The sequence below is a fragment of the Nelumbo lutea genome, chromosome 4 (genome assembly GCF_056320005.1).
Source record: "Nelumbo lutea isolate HS-2025 chromosome 4, American lotus-T2T, whole genome shotgun sequence".
Taxonomy (NCBI): domain Eukaryota; kingdom Viridiplantae; phylum Streptophyta; class Magnoliopsida; order Proteales; family Nelumbonaceae; genus Nelumbo; species Nelumbo lutea.
In genome coordinates, this window is record NC_142687.1 from 14,246,218 (window position 1) to 14,267,914 (window position 21,697).

Sequence of the window (21,697 nt, forward strand, 5' to 3'; positions counted from 1 at the left end):
GAATCAAAGCATACAAGTTTATGTCGAAGAACATCCTCATGGTTGTCCATGTCATACTTCAGATCTGCTAATTAGCTACCCATTTGCTAGGGTAATTGCTAGATCCCCAATAAAACTACATCACCTGTTTAGAACTCATGTGTGTGCGAAAGTACGTGTGGACAACCATCCCTATCTAGGTTATAGGCAAAAATATTTTCTTCATCCCTTCCTTTTTCCTTTTTCTTCATCTTCCCTATCTCTTCTCCTGCAACTTTTCAAGACCTGATTCTAAACACGGTCTAGGTTTCATGGAAGATCTACAGATTTGTGAAATTATCACCCTTCCCTAATTATCCCACCCGAAACTTACCAATTCCCCTAATAGAAAAATATAAGATCAAACAACCCAGATTGATTAGTGTTATTACTACCTTACCAGATATAGTGTTATTGAAAACATTGATTAACCCAATAAGGGCGTATTCGGTATTCCACAACATGGTTGATTTTGTTTTTGAAATTAAAAATTACCCCCTAAGTTCGAAGGATGTATGTTCTTTATGTAAGCTATAATTAAATTCACCGTATGAAATAGAAAATTGGTTGTTGGTTTTATGAATTATTTCTGGTTAGTCAAGGCAAATGTAAATAAATTCTAGTCATAGTTGCAGAGGTGTCATTTTGTGGCATCCAATCGCTTAGCTTAATATTTTATGAATTATTTTTAGTTAGTTGAGGCAAATGTAATGAAATTCTAGGCATAGTTTGAGAGGCGCCATGTTTAGAATTCATTTGCTCATTTTTAATCACATTGATGGATCTTCTCTTCGTTTAGGACCATAACATGTACTCGAGGGATGTATGTTCTTTTAGGATCATAACATGTATTCATTTGCTCATTACCTTATTTATATGGAAAATAAAGGAATATGCGTAAATGTATTTATCCAGTAATTCTTTCGTGAAAAATACTTACATAAGTAAGTGCATTTACCTGGATAAATAATTTACCCAAAAACGAATGGGGCGTTAAGGTATCAATAGCATGATTATTTTAATGGATTAATTACTTAAAGTACCCCTCAACTATGTAATTGCTTAGACCAACCCTATGAATTACAAAACATATATACTTAAAAATCCCTAAAGCATGGCATAATGTTAGAAATACTATTCTTTTGTTAATTGACTGTACGTCACATTGCCCTTCTGTTAACACCACATGACACTTGTATCTTTGCTTAAACCCAATTTTATTTTCACCAGTCACCGCAGACCTTACCCCTGTGGATATGGTACTAGGCATTCACCAACCTATTACCGTAAGCCTCTCTCTATACTCTTCCCCCTTTTTATCCTTCATTTCCTTTCATTTTGTTTTTTGCACCTGAATTTGAGGAACAACAGAACCAAGACTGGTGAAGAACCTTTTGACTAACAACTTGGTGGAAATTGTTCCATCTGGTCATTGGAGAATTGTAGGCTTGGATTAGTCATGATGAAAAAAGGTTTTTAAAACTGGACCGGACAGAGAACTGTTACGAAACCGGTTTCCAAATCAAATGGTTTGACCATCTGGTCCAAATGGACGATCTATTTTGATAAAAAAATAAAAAATAAAAAATAAAAAATGGCCAAAAGTTGTTGTCTAGGTCAACGGTTTGATCACCCGGGTTAGTAGTTTGTTGACTAAATTAATGGTTTTTGGCCAAAAAAGCAGTTTTGGGTGAAATAGAACCGATCAGGTCCCAGTTTTTCTAGTCCAGCCATATGGTACAGTCCAGTTTTGAAAACACTGTAATGAAGGCAATACAAAGAGGATTTCCGTTCTTTGTTATATTGATAGTAATTGAAAACAACTCTCTCTCTCTCTCTCTCTCTCTCTCTCTCTATATATATATATATATATATATATATATATATATATATATATATAATGGTAAGTTACAGTAACCAATTTGAATTAAAAAGGATACAAGGTATATTTGGTTAGTGATAAAATAAGCAAGTAATCAATGAGAGAATCGGTGAGTGATTAAGTCATTGTCGAGCTTTACACATGCTAACACTCCTTGGCAAATTGAATTGATTCTTAGTGATGTCCAATTTAGAACGAAGATCAACAAAATGGACCTTAGAAAGGGCATTCTGCAACTTGATCTTTGCTTAAATATAAAGCACTTCTAAAGAGGCAACTTTGTCGTGAAGAAAGTGAAACTCAATCTCCATGTGGTTGGTGCAAGAGTGAAAAATCAGGTTGCCAATCAGATATGTTGCACCGACATTGTCATGCCACAATGTTGGAGTAATGAGAGAGAGACGCACAGATTGTAACCACATGAGTTTAGTTGTTTTAGAGGCAATAAAGCGATACTCAATTCACAACAAAGGCTTAAGCTGACAAATTAGGAGAGGAGGAACAAGTAAATTACAAACCGAAGTGGAGAATGGCTTTAAGATAACAAAGAAGACATTTGATGGCTCTCTAGTGTTCAGTGGTTAGTTTGTGCATGTAGTGAGATACACGATTGACCACAAAGGCTATGTCAAGCTAAGTAATAGTTAAATACTACAACGAATCAACAATGCTCCTACATTCGGTTGGATTAGGGAGAGGTGAACCAAATGTACTGGTTAAAGTGGTAAAATGAGTTATGGGTGTTTAGACAGCCTTATATTCAACAAACTTAGTCCGTTGGAGAAGATCCCTAGTGCATTTTTGTTGATCAAGAAACAAACCCATAAAGTTGTAGGTGGCTTTAACACCTAAAAAATAAGTGAGCTAAACCAAGGTCTAGTAAAGCAAAGGTAGAACCAAGGGACTATAATACAGAGTTAGTTGCTAAAACGTCATTGCCTATGATGAGGAGATCATTGACATACACCAAAAAATAGATGAGAGTGCCTTTAGTGTAGTAAATAGAGAGTGAAGAATCAATTTTAGATCCAATAAATCCATTGGCTTGAAGAAAACTATTGAAATGTTCAAACCAAGCTCGTGGAAATTGTTTTAGCCCATAGAGTGAGTGTTGTAGTAAGTAGGCACGGGGTTGGGTATTGAGGATCTACAAACCCAAGGGTTAGGACATATACACCTTCTCATGAAGGTATCCATGTAAAAAGGCATTTGATACATATAATTGTTGCACTATCCAGTTGTGTGAGACGAATCGTTGTTAGTTTCACAAACAAACTAAATGTTTCTTTGTAATCAACCCCCTCTCATTGATGAAAGCCCTTGACCATGAGATGTATTTTATAACACTTCATAATACCATTTGGGTTTTGTTTAATTTTGAAAACTCATTTACAATCAACCAAGTTCTAATGAGGGTTGGGAGGAACCAATATCTAAGTACCATTCTTGATAAGAGCATTAAACTCATAAGTCATGGCTTGATGCCATTGATCCATTGTGGATCTTTAACTACTTGTGAGTGGTATGTGGGTTCTATTTGATCACTTGTATTGCAAAGACCAAAAAAAAAAAATAGTCATCAGGTACCATTTTGATTTCTAGTAAGCATAGGATGACATCTAGTTGGTGCTAGAGGCACTACAACATTTGATGATATGTTGTCAAAACTCAAAAGAAGTTGGAGAGGATGGTGTAGCAACATAGATGGGGAGGTAGCTATAAAGGTTGTCTGTTGTTGGTCTTGGAGAGTTGACAATTGGTGGCAGATTTCTACAAAGAGCATATATGAAGGCAATGAATTTGCTACAAGGAGGAGAAATGATAATTGTTAATTGAATGCTTTCTTTGGATTAGTGATCAATGGAACTTGCTGCTATGAAGGGATCAAAGATTGCATGTTGAGCAATAAAAATCTTATTTGTAGCATAGTAGTAATACAAATAGCCTTCATGAGGGAGGATGTACCACATAAAATTAAAATGCATTTTTTAAACACGGGCTCAAGTTTATTTTGGTATATGGCCACAATCAAGGATAAACTATAAAACTTTTAAAAAGTGTAATTAGGAGCTTGATGAAAGAGGCACTCATATAGTGATAAATTACCAATGGACTTTATGGGCAGCCAATTAATAAGATACATGGCGGTTGTAAATGCATACGACCAAAATGTAGATGGAAGACCAACATTGTGAAATAAGGCCAAGCTAGATTCAATAATATGGCGGTGATTGCGCTTCACTGACCCATTTTGTTCATAGGTACAAGGACAAGAAACCCAGTAAACTATATTTTGAGAGTCAACGAACTTAAAAAATGTTCGATACTCTCCAGCCTAGTCCAATTGAAAATATTTGATTTTATAGTCAAAGTAATTTTCAACTAGATGTTTGAATCTCATAAACACATGAAAAACATCAAATTTATATGAGATGGGAAATATCCAATTATATTTAGAAAAATCATCCATAAACAAGACATAGTAATGAAGTCTGTGAGGTTGAAGATCATTCAAACGATGTGGCGCTTGAAGATTTGAGTTGTGAGGTTGAAGATCATTCAAACGATTTTCTTGACTAAGAAGTACACAACATAAGTCATCAAAAGAAAGAGGATATGCTATTGTAGTGACATGTATAGCAAATGGTCCATACTCAGGGCCAAGGTCTACTAGAGCGGCCAAAATGATATATTCATTAGAAATTGGTTTGTCTATTGTTGAAAGATTATCAACAATGATACACACATTCTGAAGGTATTCCGTACAACTAGTAGATCCTTTGGTGAGATTGCTAATTGAAGTCTCAACTGTTGAGCCTTCACATGAGAGGAGAAGGAATAGGTATGGGTAAGTATCTGCCATGTATCATAGGATTTATAGTAGCTAACAACATGTGCCATAGTGGATTTAATGATGGAGGGAATGGTCCAACTCAAGATCATTTGATCATTTTGTTGCCAAGTAATATATGCATGATTGACACTCACTGTGTCTTTAGAATCAGTTCCAAGAACAAAGTTCCTAATACATTGAAGAGGGCAAGGGTTCGTACCATCGACATATCCCAATAGTTTGTGAAGTCTGAAAATTGGCATGAATTGAGCCTTCCACAGATTAAAGTTGTTCCCACTTAACTTGATGAGAAAAAATATGTGCAATGTTGCCCAAGTTTGATGGACTAAGTGCAGTCATTGATCAAGACACTACTATGGTTGCTATAGAGGAGGTGCTTCCTTGCACCATGAGAACCAGGATACAAATGCTCTGATACTAAGTCAAAATGAAGACAATATGAAGAAAACAAATATATATATAGCTATAGAAAGAAAATAGGTAATCAGTGAGAGGATTTGTGAGTGATTGAGTCAGTCATTGTTGAGTTGTACACTTGTACACCTGCTAACAAGTTTTGCAGTGTTGAGTTCTATTTGGATTCAGAATAGTTCTATCATTTTTGTCAATGAAGAAATCTAAAGCAAAACCACATTATGCATCTTTTCTCTATCAATGTTGTGTTTGAGGCAGTTCTTGGTTGGGCTAGCAATAAAGTCAGCAAGGAGTTGAAAACAATGTTTTCAAACTGGACTGAACTGGAACAATTGGGAATAAGTCATATGACCTGTTTCCGTTTAACCCTAAAATCGCTTTTTGGCAAATAACTGTTAATTTGGTCAGCGAACTACTTACCCGAGTGGTTGGATCGTCGAACCGTTTGACTCAAGAATGGTTTTTGGTCTTTTTTTGGTTTATTATTATTTTTTATTTTTTCTATAAAAGTAGGTTGTCTGTTCGGACTGGGTGGTCAGACCGTTCAACCCGAGAAACCCCATTACTTCTCTACTAATTTGATTCTCTCATTTAGATCTAGTTCCCAATCGTCCACAATTTCGTCTCTCTATTCTATTTGAAAGGTGGTGGACGACTTTCAGGCATAAGAATAGACCTGGCTTCACTTCCCTTCTCTTTAGAATGGAAATCCCAAAATGAGTTTTCTTTCAGTCCTATAATCATTCCCATTGGGATTCTTTCTTTCACTTTTCCCAGATTTATAAGGAGTGGTAAAACGGTAACTTCTTTGGTTGCATTGGGGACTTATGCTTGGCCTTTGTTATGGGATCAGGATCTGCTCCTCACAAATGGGCGCCTCACAGGCACATCCACTGTGCATTAGGAACATCTCTCGTGAATAATAATTTATAAGTATGGGAGATGTTCCCAATGCATGATAGGATGTGTGTGTGAGGCCGGTGTGAGATGCCTTGTGTGAGGAGCAGATCCAGTCTCTTTGTTATGGGACTATGTCAAGTCCTATGCATGGAGTTACCAACGACCCATTTCTGCTTTGTTGTTGCCCTATCATTGGGGAAGAAAGTGAGATCAATATCATTATGACTTGATTTTATCTTAGAGTTTGACTATGATACCAAAAACTGTAACCGATCAACCGGTATCATACAAATTGGCAACCATGTGGTATTTATCAAAATTCATAGGGACTCTTCCAACACATCCAGATTGAATCTTGTAATCTTTGGAACCACCACGATTTTAGCACTATTACCTCCTCCCCCTGTGTTGTTTAGCTTCATTTCTTGTTCAATAAAATAAAACTGTGTTGTGTAGTTTCATTTCTTGTTCAATAAAAAAAAAAAAAAGAAAAGAAAAGAGATTAATATGGAGGAACCAACCCCAAGCAATGTACAAGTTAAGTTGCAGTATTGACGAAAATAAGAAGAAAGAAAGGGGGAACTAATGAAAAAGAAGAAAAGGTGAAAGGAGAAAAATGAGAGGACATGAAGAGAAAATGAGAGGATGCATCGAGACTCAAGGGTACAAGGTTTTTTTTTTTTAATCTAATTTAATGGCAAGACTTAATGGAAATCAAATATTCAAAACTTTAGAGGCATTTTAAGTAGGGTTTCAAACCTCAGGGGCACTTTAAGTAATTGTTAGATAATTCAGGGGTACTTTAAGCAATTAATCTTATTTTAATTTATTAAATAAAAACATTTATTCATTCTCACATGTTTCGTATGTACTCGAGTTCAAAACAAGTGGTGCATTTTTATTGAGACGAGATGGTGTATTGGTGTTAACACTTGCAAATAACATGGACAAGAAAATAAGAAAGTCAAACTAAAAAATAGGTTTTGTGGGTTTCAAACACCAAATAAATTTCACTGGAAATACAAACAAGTAGGAAAAATGCCCAATCAATGGTGAGCTCAATTGCCAATATTTTTTAGTAAAGCATATGGAAAATTAAAAAAAATTAATGAATAAATAAGAAATAATGCAATAAACAATAGAAGAATTTTGATAAGGTTGCAACTTGGGCTGGGTTGGCCCAAGACCAACTCAAACCCAACCCAAAAATGTCAGGTTAGGTTGGGTCAGGTTGATGCTCAAGTTAGGGTTGATATTCATAAACCCTACTTTACTTTGTGTTAGGTTAGGGTTGACCCCTTGGCCAACTCGAACCCGACTCTATAGTACATGTCATATATAAATATATTATATATGATATATCATACATTAATTTATTTAGATGCATGATAGTTGTATAGCCCCAACTTAAAATAAAAAAACATCAACAAACAATTACTAATAAAATATATATAGGATTAATATATGTAGTGAAATTGAATTAAGACTTGAGATTGAGAAATTCTATGAGATTTTTAGAGGATGGGGAGAAGGTTGGGTTCAGCCCAACCCAAAGTTGAATTGGGTTGGGTTATGGTTGAAGGAATTTAGTTAAAATTGAAAAAGTCGGATTGGGTGTTTAGAGCCTAGGGTTGGACTAGGGTTAGAAGAGATTGGGTGTTTTGGCCTAATTTCATGCAAAATGTCCAATACACCCCTGGTTTCATGTGTGCCATAAAACACACATGTTCATTTTACTCTAAAAAGCACAATAAGAATCATTGATCTCTGGAATCCCAACTCTCAAAACCTGATTTTTTTTTTCACTTCTAAGAATTGGCTCCCAAGGCAGAGAATGAAGAAATTAAGAGTCCAAATCACCCGCCAACAAAGCACGAGTTCACATCTACGCCCCACAGCACATCCCCACCTTGTATTGGAAACATCTTCCGATAACAAGTATGGCAGATGATGAGACATCATCAGGAGATATTTTCAATACAAAGTGGGGATGTGTTGTGGGGCATTGTGGGGTGCAGATGTGAACTCACAAAACACGTTCCAACCCTCTATCAGCATAATCTCGCACCACACATCTTATACATGGCGGGTCCCAGTCTCATAGTGAGATGTACGGTGTTAGATCAAGTTGGTAGAGGGTTGGAACATGTTTTGTTGGCAGAAAATCTGAACTCCGGAGTTACTTATACAATCATCATTCTATTGGGAAATCGTGATAATCATTAAAATCCCGCCTGCACCTGGGTTCGGGGGAGGGGGGAGGGGAGTTCAAATCAACCCCCCACAACGTCCCATAGCACATCCCCGTCGTGTATTTGGAACATCTCCCAATGATGACATCATCATTTATGGTATTATTATCGGGAGATGTTCTCAATACATGGCGGGGATGTGTTGTGGGACGTTGTGAGGGGCAATCTTGTGGTAGGCTGATTTGATCTCGGGGGGTGTTAATGGGCTAGGGAGATGCCAAAGCGCTCTAATTAGTAGATCCCGTGGACCATGACTCACCAAGATCAATACTTCTTTGCCTGTCTCTCCTATGGCCACGCGTCCTATCTAGTTCTTTCCTTTTGGCTTAGTTTGGAAGGGGTACAAATACAAATATGTAAAATGCAAATACATGCAAAATAATACAAAATACATGGATTTGCGCTCTACATATTTGTATTTGTACTCCTTCCAAACTGAGACTTTAGTCTTTGTTTTTGTTTTTGTTCTAGACTTTGTTTTTTTAGGAAATAGTTTGTTCTCTTTTGATTGGCATGAAAATTGTGATACACATGTCAAGATTGGTTGTAAGTTTTTCAGGTATCATGTATTTCTGGTATCATAGTCAAATCCTTTATCAATTACAATGTAGGGTAAATTGTTGAAACCTCCCCTAAAGCAATGTTTTCGAACCATCGTTGACTCAGTTGGTCAGACCGTTTGGACCAAAAACCAGCCACTCGAATAGTTATGGTTTTACCTTGAACCATCATCTATCCCAAAACCATTGAAATGGTCAAAAAACCGTTAATCCAGATGGTCGAGGCATCGACCCATTCGACCCGGTCAACGGTTAGCAGTTTGGCATTTATATTTATTATTTTTAAAATAAAAATAAAACAAAAAAGAAAATGACAAACATATCCCAACTTCTAAACATTTGATGGTTCCTCTCTATAGGGTTTTGTTTTGCCAAAACTGAAAACACAACATCTTCACCAGCTTCATTGAAGAATACAACGGTGGCACACTGACACCTACCTTCTAGAAGTCTGAACAACCATCCACCGATGACCAAGATTTGCAATGGCAGCCGGTGAACACAGTGGAACACTATGTTCCCGAACATCTATGATCTCTTGAAAGGAACAACATCTCCTGAAGAGAATGGCGGCGATCACTGTGGACATCCAACCTCTGGTGACCAATCTTCACTGCGGCTGCCTGTGACCACTCTAGAAGGAGTACAACGGTGACTATAAGGTAAAAAACTTGCATGTGATTGTGTTTTTTTTTTTTTTTCTCTCATTTGATCTCTGTTTTCCAGGAACCACCAATCTTTGTGCATTAAGCCATTAACTCATTTCCTTTTTTTTTGCAATACTACGATTTCTTGCATCAGTAACCACCATTTGCATTGGCGACCACTCCATTGGAGCCGAAAACCACTGTATTTTTCTAGTATTTCTTGCAATACTACGATTTCTTTTTCCTATATTTTTCTGTGTATTTTCTATTTTATTTAATTTTTATTATATATTTCTTTTGTTTTTTAATTTATTTTTGATGTCACGTGTCGATCCGTTTGACCCAAACGATTGAACTGCCAGTAACGATTATGTTTCTAGGTCGGAATTAAAAACCTTGCTCTATTGACCATTGCTAAAACCTCCTTTGCAGTTTAATAATTCTAACCACCTCCCTTGTACTTTTTGACATGGTTGCAAGTAGATGTAGAGGTGTAAATCAGGCCATGCCGCTTGACCCAACACAAATTTGAACTGATACAGCACGGCACGACCGAGCGAGCTGTGCGGCCCGTGGCCTAGCCCAATACGACCCATATATATTTATATATGTTATATATAATATATATAATATGTATATATATTATATTATATATAATAATTATATAATATATTAATATATGTAATTTTATTTTCAATTATATTATTTTATTACTGCATATATAAACAACTGTGTACAATAAAATTCATATAAAATAAAAATTTAAGATCTTTTTTACATTTTCATCTATTTTTAATTTATGTTATTTTTTTAATTTTTAAAAAATATGGCTTGGCTTGGTCTGTGGCCTGGCCTGGCCCACGGTTTAGCCCATGGACCAGCTTGGCCCACAGCATAGCACAGCCCTGCATAGTCTTGGGCCGTGGACCATGCCGGGCCGACCCTCTAAAGTATCCCAAGGGAGGGAAGCATGGCCCAACTTGACCTGCGGGCTGACACAACACAACCCGCACTTTGCATGGGCTACACACGGGCTATGCCATGCCGGCCCAACACAACCCGATTAACACCTCTAAGTAAACTTCCTTCTAACAAGAGGCATGGAAATGTCCAAAACACCCATACAATTAATTTTAATCAGAATGCTTATTTTCCCAAAATTTCTCTTTATATCTTTTATTTTTCAGATTTGCCTTCATATTAATAAAACCGCAACTTTAAATATTTTTTTTATAAAGTTTGTATATTATTTAGTTTCTTTATAGAAACTAGCTTCAATAATAACTGTATAGTTATTTTAGACAATTTTACTTGCAACTGTGTCAAAAACTTGAGCGGAAGTGATTACAATTACGGAAGGTTTAAGCAGTGGTCAAAAACTTATATGCTTATATATTCATTCATACGTGTTCTCCTTGGAGTAAGGAGCAAACTAACAACTGTGCTCGTCAAAGTAGGGGAATGAGACCTTCACCAACCATATCTAGGAAGGGAGTGATTTCCTTGGCACGAATGGACCAAAAGACAAACATGGTTCGGTCATGGTTGCAAGTTTAGAACTGCAGACATAATGCAGATTTGTGGTTGGAGAGGGCACTACAAACCGTTTTTTCTGGTAATGGTTCGCCAATCAGTTAATCTTATTAAAAGTGGAATTTCTATTAAAAACAAAGTAACAATAATAGCAACATTGAATCCTTGGATCGGAGATGAGCTTCTCAACTCACTTTTCCTCCCAACGAATTTCTTTACGATGATCTTTTATCCTACCATGATTTCTGATTTTTTTTTTCTTTTTTGATTCATTTCTTGGCTTCTTTAAATTTCTGGCTTGAATTGCTCTTTCTCAACCCACCTTTCATTCCACAAGAGAGATCATGATCTCGGTTTGGTTCTTCCTACCAAGATCATGATCTTTTATCATACAATATCATCATCTTCTATTCTATCATGGTGACTGGTTTTTTTCTTTAATTAATTTTTTTAGCTTCTCTCGTGATTTCTGGTTTGAACTGCTATTTCTTAACGCACCTTTCCTTCCACAAGAAAGATCATGATCTTTTATCCTACCATTCATCATCTTTTGTTCTATCATGGTGACTGAATTTATTTTATTTTTTTCTTTTATTCATTTTCTGGCTTCTCTCGTGATTTCTGGTTTGAATTGCTCTTTCTTGACCCACCTATCCTCCCACAAGAGAGATTATGGTCTCTATTAGGTTCTTCCTACGAAAATCATGACCATTGATGCTATCATGGTTTCTGATTTTTTTCTATTCATTGCTTGAATTCCTTCGTGATTTCTGGGTTGAACTGCTCTTTCTTTTTGAATTTGAGACATGGCATCAATATCAGTCAAGCAATTAATCGAACAGAATCTCGGAAAAATCCCACTTTTCTTTATCAATGCTGTTCTCGAATTGATATTGATAATAATGTTGATTATGGACGGCTTGATTGCTTTTGCTGCCAATGAATTTGCTCGGTTCTTTGAAATGAGAATCCCTTGCTTGTTTTGTACGAGGATTGATCGTCATTTGGTTTCCAGAGATCCTAATTTTTATTACAATGACTCAATATGTGAAGCTCACAGGAAAGATGTTTCCTCCCTTGCATATTGCCATGTTCATCAGAAACTATCTGATACCCGGCGAATGTGTGAGGGTTGCCTCTTTTCTTTTGCCACTGGGAATAAGTCCGACTGTGAGAAATACAGGTCTCTGGTGGGAATCTTGGGTAAAGATCTTGAGTGCTCAATTGAAGATGATAATATAATTCATTTGAGATTGTCACCTAGAGAGAAGATGGATGCTTTACACCAGGTTGATAAAAGCAACATTCATTGCTGTTCTTGTTGCGGGGAACCTCTAAGGATCATGTCCTCATTACAGGGTCTTGTTCAGAGTCTCCCGCCCAATGTGACTACTGCTTTTCCCCAAACTCCAGATCCTACTCCCCGAAGTCCATTATTAATCAAGACCAAAAACGAAGAAACTCGTGGCTCTGATCACTTGCGACAAGTTTCTTTCAAACTAAACACAGAATTAGAGATTCCAGTGCATGAGGAGGGCTCAAGTGCATTAACTCCATATAATCAATGTGAGTATAGAAGATGACTATTCTTTGTCCATGTGATTTTCCATAATGCAATTCATGTTTGTAAATGCAATGCATTTTGTATAACAGGTAGGGAATATGTCAAAATTGGCACTGAGGATCTGAATGAAGATGCATGCAAGACGCCTGCTTTTATCAGAGGAAATAGGCTATTTGGAGTCCCATTGACAGATTCAGCAGCAGCTACCCCAAGGTGGATTCATAGACTTCAAAGGAGGCTTCCAATTGAAAAACTGGAATCAGGTGCAGAGTCCATGGAGGGAAATACTATAAATGACGCAGATAGTGAGGCCATCCTTAATTACCTGAAGAAAGAGGCACACCTGGATCGCAATTCTCTAATAGCTTTATACATGGAACTGGATGAAGAAAGAAATGCTTCTGCAGTTGCTGCAAACCAGGCAATGGCCATGATCACCCGATTGCAGGAAGAGAAGGCAGCAGTGCGGATGGAGGCTTTTCAATACCAGAGAATAATGGATGAACAGGCAGAGTATGATCAAAAGGCCCTACAAGCTATGAAAGATCTACTTAACAAGAGAGAAATGGAAATCAGGGCTTTGAAGGCACGGCTCGAGCTTTACAGAGAGAAGGCAGAACATGGAGTGGCACCTGATATTGCTGCCTGCAAGGCACAAGCGGATGATGCTTACTGTCATCCAGCAACTCGGTCTGATTCATTAGTTAGCACGCGTTCAGTGTGGGGTAGCCCTAGACCTATCAATGAAACGGGAAATTATGGGGAAAATGAGCACTACTATGCCCAAAGTAGACTATCACAAGAAGAGATTGCAAGGAAATTTATCAATGAACCTTTGCTAAATTTTGAAGGTGAGAAATTCTATCCTACGGACCAGTTCAAAACATTAGAAAACAAGATTAACTCATCGTCAAGTGATGGGGTTCACCATTTTGTACCTAGCTCCGACATCATTAATCTTAATGAAGAAGACAAAGGTACTGTTTGACTTCATTGGAGTTCTCACATTGTTTTGTTAGGTAGTAATATAATCTGAGGATCAAATGCTTTCCTTTTCTGTGGTGGCAGGAAATGGAAATAACAACATCTTAACCAGAGAAAATATCTCAGATCAATGAGAGGTTAGAGGCCCTTGAGACAGAACAAGAGTTTTTAAAACATTCTTTTAGGTCACTTCAGAAAGATGGTGAGGGGATGCAACTTCTAAAGGAAATAGCTCAACACTTGCAGGAGCATCGGCAAAAGTCCTCGGAGGGTGTTTGTACATGAGACTATCTCATTCTATTCATTATTGTGGTAAATACTTTATGAGGGACCTATTTTTGCTTTTGTTGTTAGGCATTTTATGATATTATTTGACTGAATGGGAAGCACAAAATAGCAAAGAAACCATTAGAAAATGTTAATATCTGCTTCTATCTGATAGAAGCTATCAGAGTTGTCTAATTTAATCGAACAAGATTTTGGATGAGTGGTTCTTTCTATATAGAAATGCAAAAAACATGATTGTATATTGTTAATTTTTGCTAACTTGAGAAGAGTGGCAAGACTCTTTCCTTTTCTCCTTGGATGATAAAATGACAATTTGTTATCTGCAGACTACACAATTTTGATTGAGGGTACTAGTGAAGGCATAAATTCAAAGGTTGGATTGGAAAGAGTCCTTAGAATTATAGGCTGTTGTTTGGTTTGAAAGAAAAGGTAGGGAAACCTGTAAGTGACTACTAAAGATGAAGACAAATTGTTGAGTGTAGTTATCTGTAAGTGACTACTAAAGACGAGAAGGCAAAGAGGGATAAAATGGAAAATGAATGTATTTGTGCAAACTTATGGGAAGCACCAATTGAAATCAAAATAAAGATGAATGAGAAACCTTGGTAAAATACATACCGACAAATACATGAATGAGGAGTTCTTAAACATGTGATGTCCATATGTAGAGTAAAAACAAAAGAAGATGATTCATGCTGCTAGCTCAGGACAAAAAGCACTTGGGTTCAGATAGTCGATAAAAAAATAATAGATTGTTCTTTAGCATAAGCTTTGATCTTAAGGTTTGTGCTGCTGGCCTACTTAGGTGGGCTATGTCAAATGATGATTTGTGGATATGCTATTGTTATGTTTCTATAATTTTTGTTGCTTTATAGTTTTTTCAACAGTTGCTTAACATTAAATTTTTAACATAAATCTTGTATTTTTCTGAATTTTCTATTTCATATTATGTATTTTTTTAAATATTAAAAGTTATAATATAATTTCTTGTAGTGATGGACACTAATTTCCTGTCAACCAATGTGTACTTTCTCAACACAGATAAGATGGGATCCCCAGAGAAGTTAGTACAATTGCAGATGGCTTGCAAATTCTGGGACAGAGCGGGCTTTTTTGTATGGTGACAGCTCTATTCCATCTAGGTTTTGTAGTGGGTTAACCTGTCTGTCCATATTTTATGAATCAATATTCCATTTTCTCATGTATATATACTCCTGGTTTTTGGCATGTAGTGTATTCTCATTAGCCCCTCTCTGTAAAAGATAGTGGAACTGTCCCAATGAGGCAATGGTAACCGGATTATTCAGTAAAAGTTAAGCCTTATAGTGCCCATAAATGATACATCAGATTATTCCATAATGAGGAATTAAGGAGTTAATCTCCAAGCTATTTAGTGATTATTAAATTTATTGCTGCTTTATGTGAATGCTTTATGGTCTAGAGCATAGCAGATCAATTTGTATAACGATAAAAAAGAAATAGGATGAAAATGGTATAGATAAATACTGTTTCAATTAGAATGAGTTAAGTCAATTAAATGTAATTCCTAACTAAAAATTAAATATACTTTAGACTAATATAAGATAATAAATAAATATCTAATACATTATCAGCAGAATTTTATAATTGTTCTTGTAATTACACCTATGACCTGCCAATAAAATTTCAGGCTTTGCCCCTGTTTCCTGTGAAGCACGAGAAAGAAGTTAAATTAAGAAAAAGGCACCTGAAGTTGTGAGATATTTTTAAGGGCAATTCTTCTAAACTATTTTTACTGTTTAGTTAATTAATTAATTATATATTGTTTAACTATTATCTTACGTTACCCTTACAATTACCATGACCGTTAAATCATATAAAGGATTAAAGTATCCATTTTACCCTTAGGTAATTTTCTCTCTCCCGAAAACAAGGAGGAGATTTTATGAGTTTGAATGCCCGAAAACAGAGACTGAGCACCATCACCATCGTAGGTGATGGCGACTGCTGCAACTTCCGAGCACCATCCTGGCCTTTATGGAATCCATCAAGCCGGTCTTCTCTCTTTGTCCGTTCACCGTTCACTGAGAATGTTTGAGAATTGAAAATAATTGAGAGAGAGAGAGAGAGATCGCCACTCTTTGTCCGTTCACCGTTCACTCTAGTGAAGGGTTCACCGTTCACCATTCATTGAGAATGTCCAAGAACTGAAAACAATTGATTGATACCTTAGTCAAAACATACTCCGCTCTACCAACTGGGTTTCGTCGGTGGTAGTTCTCTGTTCACCCGTCAAGAAGACGATGAACAAAGATGAAGATGGAGGAAGGAGAAGAAGAGGAAGAAGGAGAAAGAGAAGAAGAAGAAGAAGAAGAGGAGGAGGAAAGAGAGAGGGAAGAGGAGAGAGAGATCGGAGAAGGGACCTGGCCGGAGGTGGAGAGGGTCAATGCCGGTTTGCCGCCATTGCGCCCATTTTCGTTGCAGTAGCGGCGGACCGACTGTGACAAGAGAGAAGAAGGGGAGAGAGAGAGAGAGAGGCTGGATGTGGAGGGGAAGAACAAGAGAGAGGGAGAGGAAGAACGAAAGAAGAGAGATGCATCTGAGCTGCCGCTGCTAAAAGTTGCAGCGGTAGTTCTCTGTTCATCGTCAAGACAAAGATGAATATGTAGGAAGGAGAATAAGAGGAAGAAGGTGAAAGGGAAGAAAAAGAAGAGGGGGAAAGAAAGAGGGAAAAGGAGAAAGAGAGAGAGATTGGGAAAGGGACTTGGCTGGAGGTGGAGAGGGTCAATGCTGGTTCGTCGCCGCTGCACCCATTTTCGTTGCAGCAGCGGTGGATTGACTATGACAAGAGAGAAGAAGGAGAGAGAGAGAGAGGGGGGGGGGGGGGGGCTGGAGGTGGAGGGGAAGAACGAGAGAGAGGGAGAGGAAGAACGAGAGTAGAGAGATGCATTTGAGCCCTCGCTGCTGGAAGTTGCAGCGGCAGTTCTCTGTTCATCGTCAAGAAGAAGAAGAAGAAGAAGAAGAAGAAGAAGAAGAGGGGGAAAGAGAGAGGGAAGAGGAGAGAGATAGATTGGGTCGGTGATGGGTTTTGGCACTGATAGAATTGTCATTGGTTGTTAAGAGTCGTCATCGCTAGTGAAAATAATTGCTGCTGGCATGGGCTCACCCCCTCTGGTTCGAACTGGGCTCGCTTGGGTCGAAGCTCCAAATTCATGGCAGAGGAAAAGAAGAGAGGGCCAATTCCTCTTTCTCGTCCGAGGAAAAGAAGGGAGGGCCAACCCCCTTTGTTCCTTCCTCTTTCTCTATGATCAGACCCCCTGAGGTGCACCCTGGAAGACCCCTTGAGGTGAACGGTGAATGGTGAAACCTTCACCAGAGTGAAATCTTCACTCTAGGATTTCCAGAGTGAAATCTCAATGAACGGTGAAATCTAGGATTTCCAGCTTCTTCAAGCAGAACTGCTCCAGTCCACCTCAGCTCTATTCCTAGACAGTGGAAAGGTGTACGCGATGCCGAAGTTCAGTTAATAGGAAGCTCAAGTTATTTGCAGTATGCCAGAGTTAATTCATAACCTTCTAAGTATAAAGAAAAGGGTAATATTGGATTTTGAAAAATATTTATAGGCCATGTGGGGTACTCGAAATAAACAGTTAACAATGTAGTTACAATTAAACAATTAGCTAAACAGTAGAAATGGTTTAAAGAAATTGCCCTATTTTTAATTTGAGAAATGAACCCCCAAGTTAACACTCAGGGCATTTTCCCAGCCTCATCTCAAGGCATTGCCTTGTAAGTCTTTCAAACATTGATCTTACGTGCTTTCCAATTACTTGCTTTTGATATTTGATCTAACATGTACCTTCATTTTCAGTCCATAGAGATATCTCTGTTATCTCTAGTTGTTGAGTTGACACTAAAATTGTCAATGCATGCATGCAAGCATGAATTCTTCATTATGTTGGGAAAATAACAAGAAAAGTTCTATGAGCAATTAATCTTTGCAGAAATTCTTTAGTAAGCAAACAAGAAAGAACTTCATGTTTAGCAGAAAAAAGTTTTTTACTTGGAATAAGTATAGTGATGATAGTAGCTAGGAAATTGGAGAAGGATTTGGAGATTCCCTTCCATTCCTCATTCTTACATTAAGTTAATAGGAAAAGAACTCAAAAAAGGGTTATGCTCAGCTAACACTACTTTAGTTCTAATTGGGATGCATGGGAGATTGTTAAGATTCTGGAGAAGGTACAAGGGTGCATAAAAGTATAAAACTTTGTATTGGCGATTAGAGACTGAAAATGATAAACTCTATCAACTTGCAAGCTCCGAAAATGCTATGACAGTTCAAATGATGTTCATTTTTTTTATCTGAATTGCTGCTTCGTGTAACATTCAGTATATATTTGGTTTTGTGGGCGTTTTTAGATGAACCATTTATTGTTTTAGAATTTATTTGTACAATTTCACTTTAAACGTATTTTATTTTTTATTTCAGATTAATAACTCCAATGCAAGGGCTTTGGGGGAAATGAGAATTTAATGTTTCCTCAAATGCCTCATTCACAAAAATCAAAACATTTTAGTTTTTCGGTATTTATTTGATAAATAATAAAACCAAACAATGGTTTCATATGCTATAAACACCAACGCCAATGTGACACTGAAGTAACAGCGTTTTTTCAATAAATGCCCACTGAACCAAACATCACCTCAATTGACTCGTTAATCTTTATTATACAATGATGATACTTGCCTTGACCTCGTGCCAATATGACAACCTTAAAATATTAGTTCATTGTACCCATCTCTCTCCCTGACGTGCCACTCGATTAGGAATAGGAAAACATTGAAAGTGGAAGTGGGTATGCCACATAGATAATTTAGATGCTCTCTTGTTATAGCTGTATAGAAGTTGAGATGCACGTGCAAATCTGAGAAATATGTTATGAAAGGTTTTTTTTTTAAGGGGTAAGGTTTATAAAACTATAAAAGTTTTGAATAATTTGGATAGATTGTCCGGTTTCTATAAGGCTTAGATTTAGCCAATCCTATCACAAACAAAAAACCGATATATATTGAATGGAATCTAGATTCGGTGGAAACAAAATCATGCACAGTGGGTTGAGCAATTTACCACAACTGAACATGCTGGTTTTTCATATGCATAAGGTGTAGATCCCATGTAGGCTTCATAGGTATTGAACATTGGCCTATTCATTGGTGATAAGTTGCTGAATTAATGGCGTTTTCTAAGAAATTGATGTTAAAGTTCATAACCCACTACCACCATTTAGACAAGTGGTATTCTCATTTTCTGGAAAGCTAGACACGTGATAATTTCTAATAAATTCTTGTTAAAGCCCACGACCCACTACTAGGCTACAGTCCCCACCATTCAGACATGTGGCCTTTTCATTTTTTTGAAAATCTAGGCATGTGGCATTTTTTGAGAAATTGCTACTAAAGCTCACAACCCACTCCCACCATTCAAACACATGACATCCTATTAATTCAATAAATATGATTCAAAAAGTGGGTAGTTCCACTCCTAAACATTCTCAATAGGCAGTTATTTATTAGCTTAACACATGTTTATTCATAATCTATTAAATACAAATGGTGGGACCCATTAAAATATTACCATAAACTCATGTTTGTTTTTAAACATTTTTTCCAAAAAGAAAATACTTTATTAATTACAAACTTGATTTAACTTTTAGGAAGCAACCTAATTTAACTTTTAAAAATAAATAACTCAAAATAAATTTATTAGATAAATAGTAATACCAAATAAAGTGGGTTCTTTTACCAATAAGATCTCATTTAATATCTTAAATTAAATTAAAAACAACATAAATTAATAATAGGTTTTAAATAAAATAGTCAGAATAGATTGTTAATTAAAACGATACAAGACCCGTATTATTTTTTTTTTTAATTTAATTTTTGATAACTAAATAATAAACTTCAAACTAAATTATACACACATTTACTTATAATGTATAAATGAATTTAGATGCTATTTTTTCTTTACGATAAATTTTCATGCATTGGGAACATCTCCCCATCCATAACAGCATAGGTGGGTGATGTTCCCGATGCGGCTGCAATGTGCTATGACTAGCATTCTTTGAGGAGCAAATCTGGTCGTAATAAGGTATGATGGCAAGCCATTCAAAGTTCATAAAGAATGGTGACGTTGTAGATACAAAAGCCTATGTGACGCAAGATGCTGACTATCTAGTTGGAAATAGGTCTCGTGCTTGTTGTAGCGAGGACTAGGGATTGAATCCGCCTACAGGGTTGGGGGGCTTATGGGTTTGGGATGGGTTAAAATGTTATTTTATACTTTCATCTAAGAAACTAAGTATCAAGTCTCGTTTGTTTTTTGGTTTCTAGGTAATGCATTCACTCAAGCAAGTGTTTATTGGGCAAAAGATGCCGGAGTAACTTTATTCAAGCAAGTGCTCTTTTGTATTTTCACTTACTTTGATAAAAAGAAGAATTAAAGAGGATTAACATTTTTGGTGGATGGGTAAGCAACTTATCCACTCTGGAAGAGATTATTGGTTTCCTAGGTAATTGATACTCTTCGCAAAATCACTTATTATAGAACCCGTTACAGTAGAGTAAAAATGCAGAAAATTGGTCAATTACTCACATGAGTTACACTTACCCCCATGAGTTATTAGCAAAGGAACAGTGTAAGTAAAACAGTTGTAAAACAAAAGGGGCATCATATCACAATGCCCCACAGCACATCTCCCCCAAAATATCTCCCAATGATAGTACCAGTCCCAATGATGCCATCATCATCTCCCAATGACATCTCCCAATTGTATCATCATCGGGAGATGTTCACAATAAACGGCTGCAGGGATATACTGCGGGGCGGAGATATGAACTCCCTCAAAAGAGTCTTAATTGGTTTTAGTTTTAGCTTTAAGAATTAAGACAGTCTTTATCATTGAGGAACCCATTACTGCCCTTTGTTAAGTTGGACAGAGAAACACGTAAAAAGCAAATTATGAAAGGGTAAATTAAAAAGACTCGCTTGAACTATGAGATTGGTGACAAATATCCCCTAAATTTTCGTTTGCGACAATGACCCCGTAAATTTTCATTTCCAAACACCCTTGAACTTTCACTTTATAACAAATACCTCATAACCATTAAGTCGGATGATAAATGCATTAAATTACTAAAATGCTATGCTCACCTAAACTTTCTTTATTTTCTTTTTTCTCACCCTTTTCACTTAAACCCTAAACCGAAAACACCTTTGTTTTCTACAAATGAAAATCTAAGATAACAAAAATAATTTCATCGGTATAGATTTTTTTTTTTTAATTCTTGATTCATTTCACTTATACAAGTGTCTCTCTTCATCACAAAAACATAAATTTATATCTACCATAAAGAAACCTTTATTATTTAATTTGAATATTGAATCTAACCAAAAGTTTGGAAAGATCTAATGGAGCAATTGAAAGGGCTTCAATGTTATATTTAGAAAACTAATTGAATCATAAATCCATGGCTTTTAAAAACGAATTGATGATCGAACCGGTCAAGGGTTTGGTTATCGGTTTGAACGGTCTGATCGTTCGACCCGAACGACCGGTCCATTCTGACAAAAAAATTAAAAAAATTAAAAAATTGTTAAAACAGTTCAAACAGTTAACCAGTCGGTTCAACGGTTTGTTGACCAAAATCAATGGTTTTGGGGGAAAAATGAACCAATCCCAATTTTTCCAGTTTGATCCTCCGGTCCGATCCGATTTTGCAAACTTTTGGTTAAATCAATCAAATAAAAAAATATATA

General features: G+C 36.6%; 1 protein-coding gene across 1 annotated transcript; it reads left to right on the forward strand.

The window, feature by feature from the left end:
• The first annotated feature begins 11,319 nt into the window (after window positions 1-11,319).
• LOC148854077 (myosin-binding protein, putative (Protein of unknown function, DUF593)) lies at window positions 11,320-15,208 on the forward strand. The gene is given in 5 exon segments (XM_088941657.1): window positions 11,320-12,626; window positions 12,714-13,601; window positions 13,693-13,724; window positions 13,726-13,920; window positions 14,938-15,208. Coding segments are annotated over 4 exon segments (1,848 nt in total). The 5' UTR covers window positions 11,320-11,866; the 3' UTR covers window positions 13,894-13,920; window positions 14,938-15,208.
• The last annotated feature ends 6,489 nt before the right edge of the window (window positions 15,209-21,697 follow it).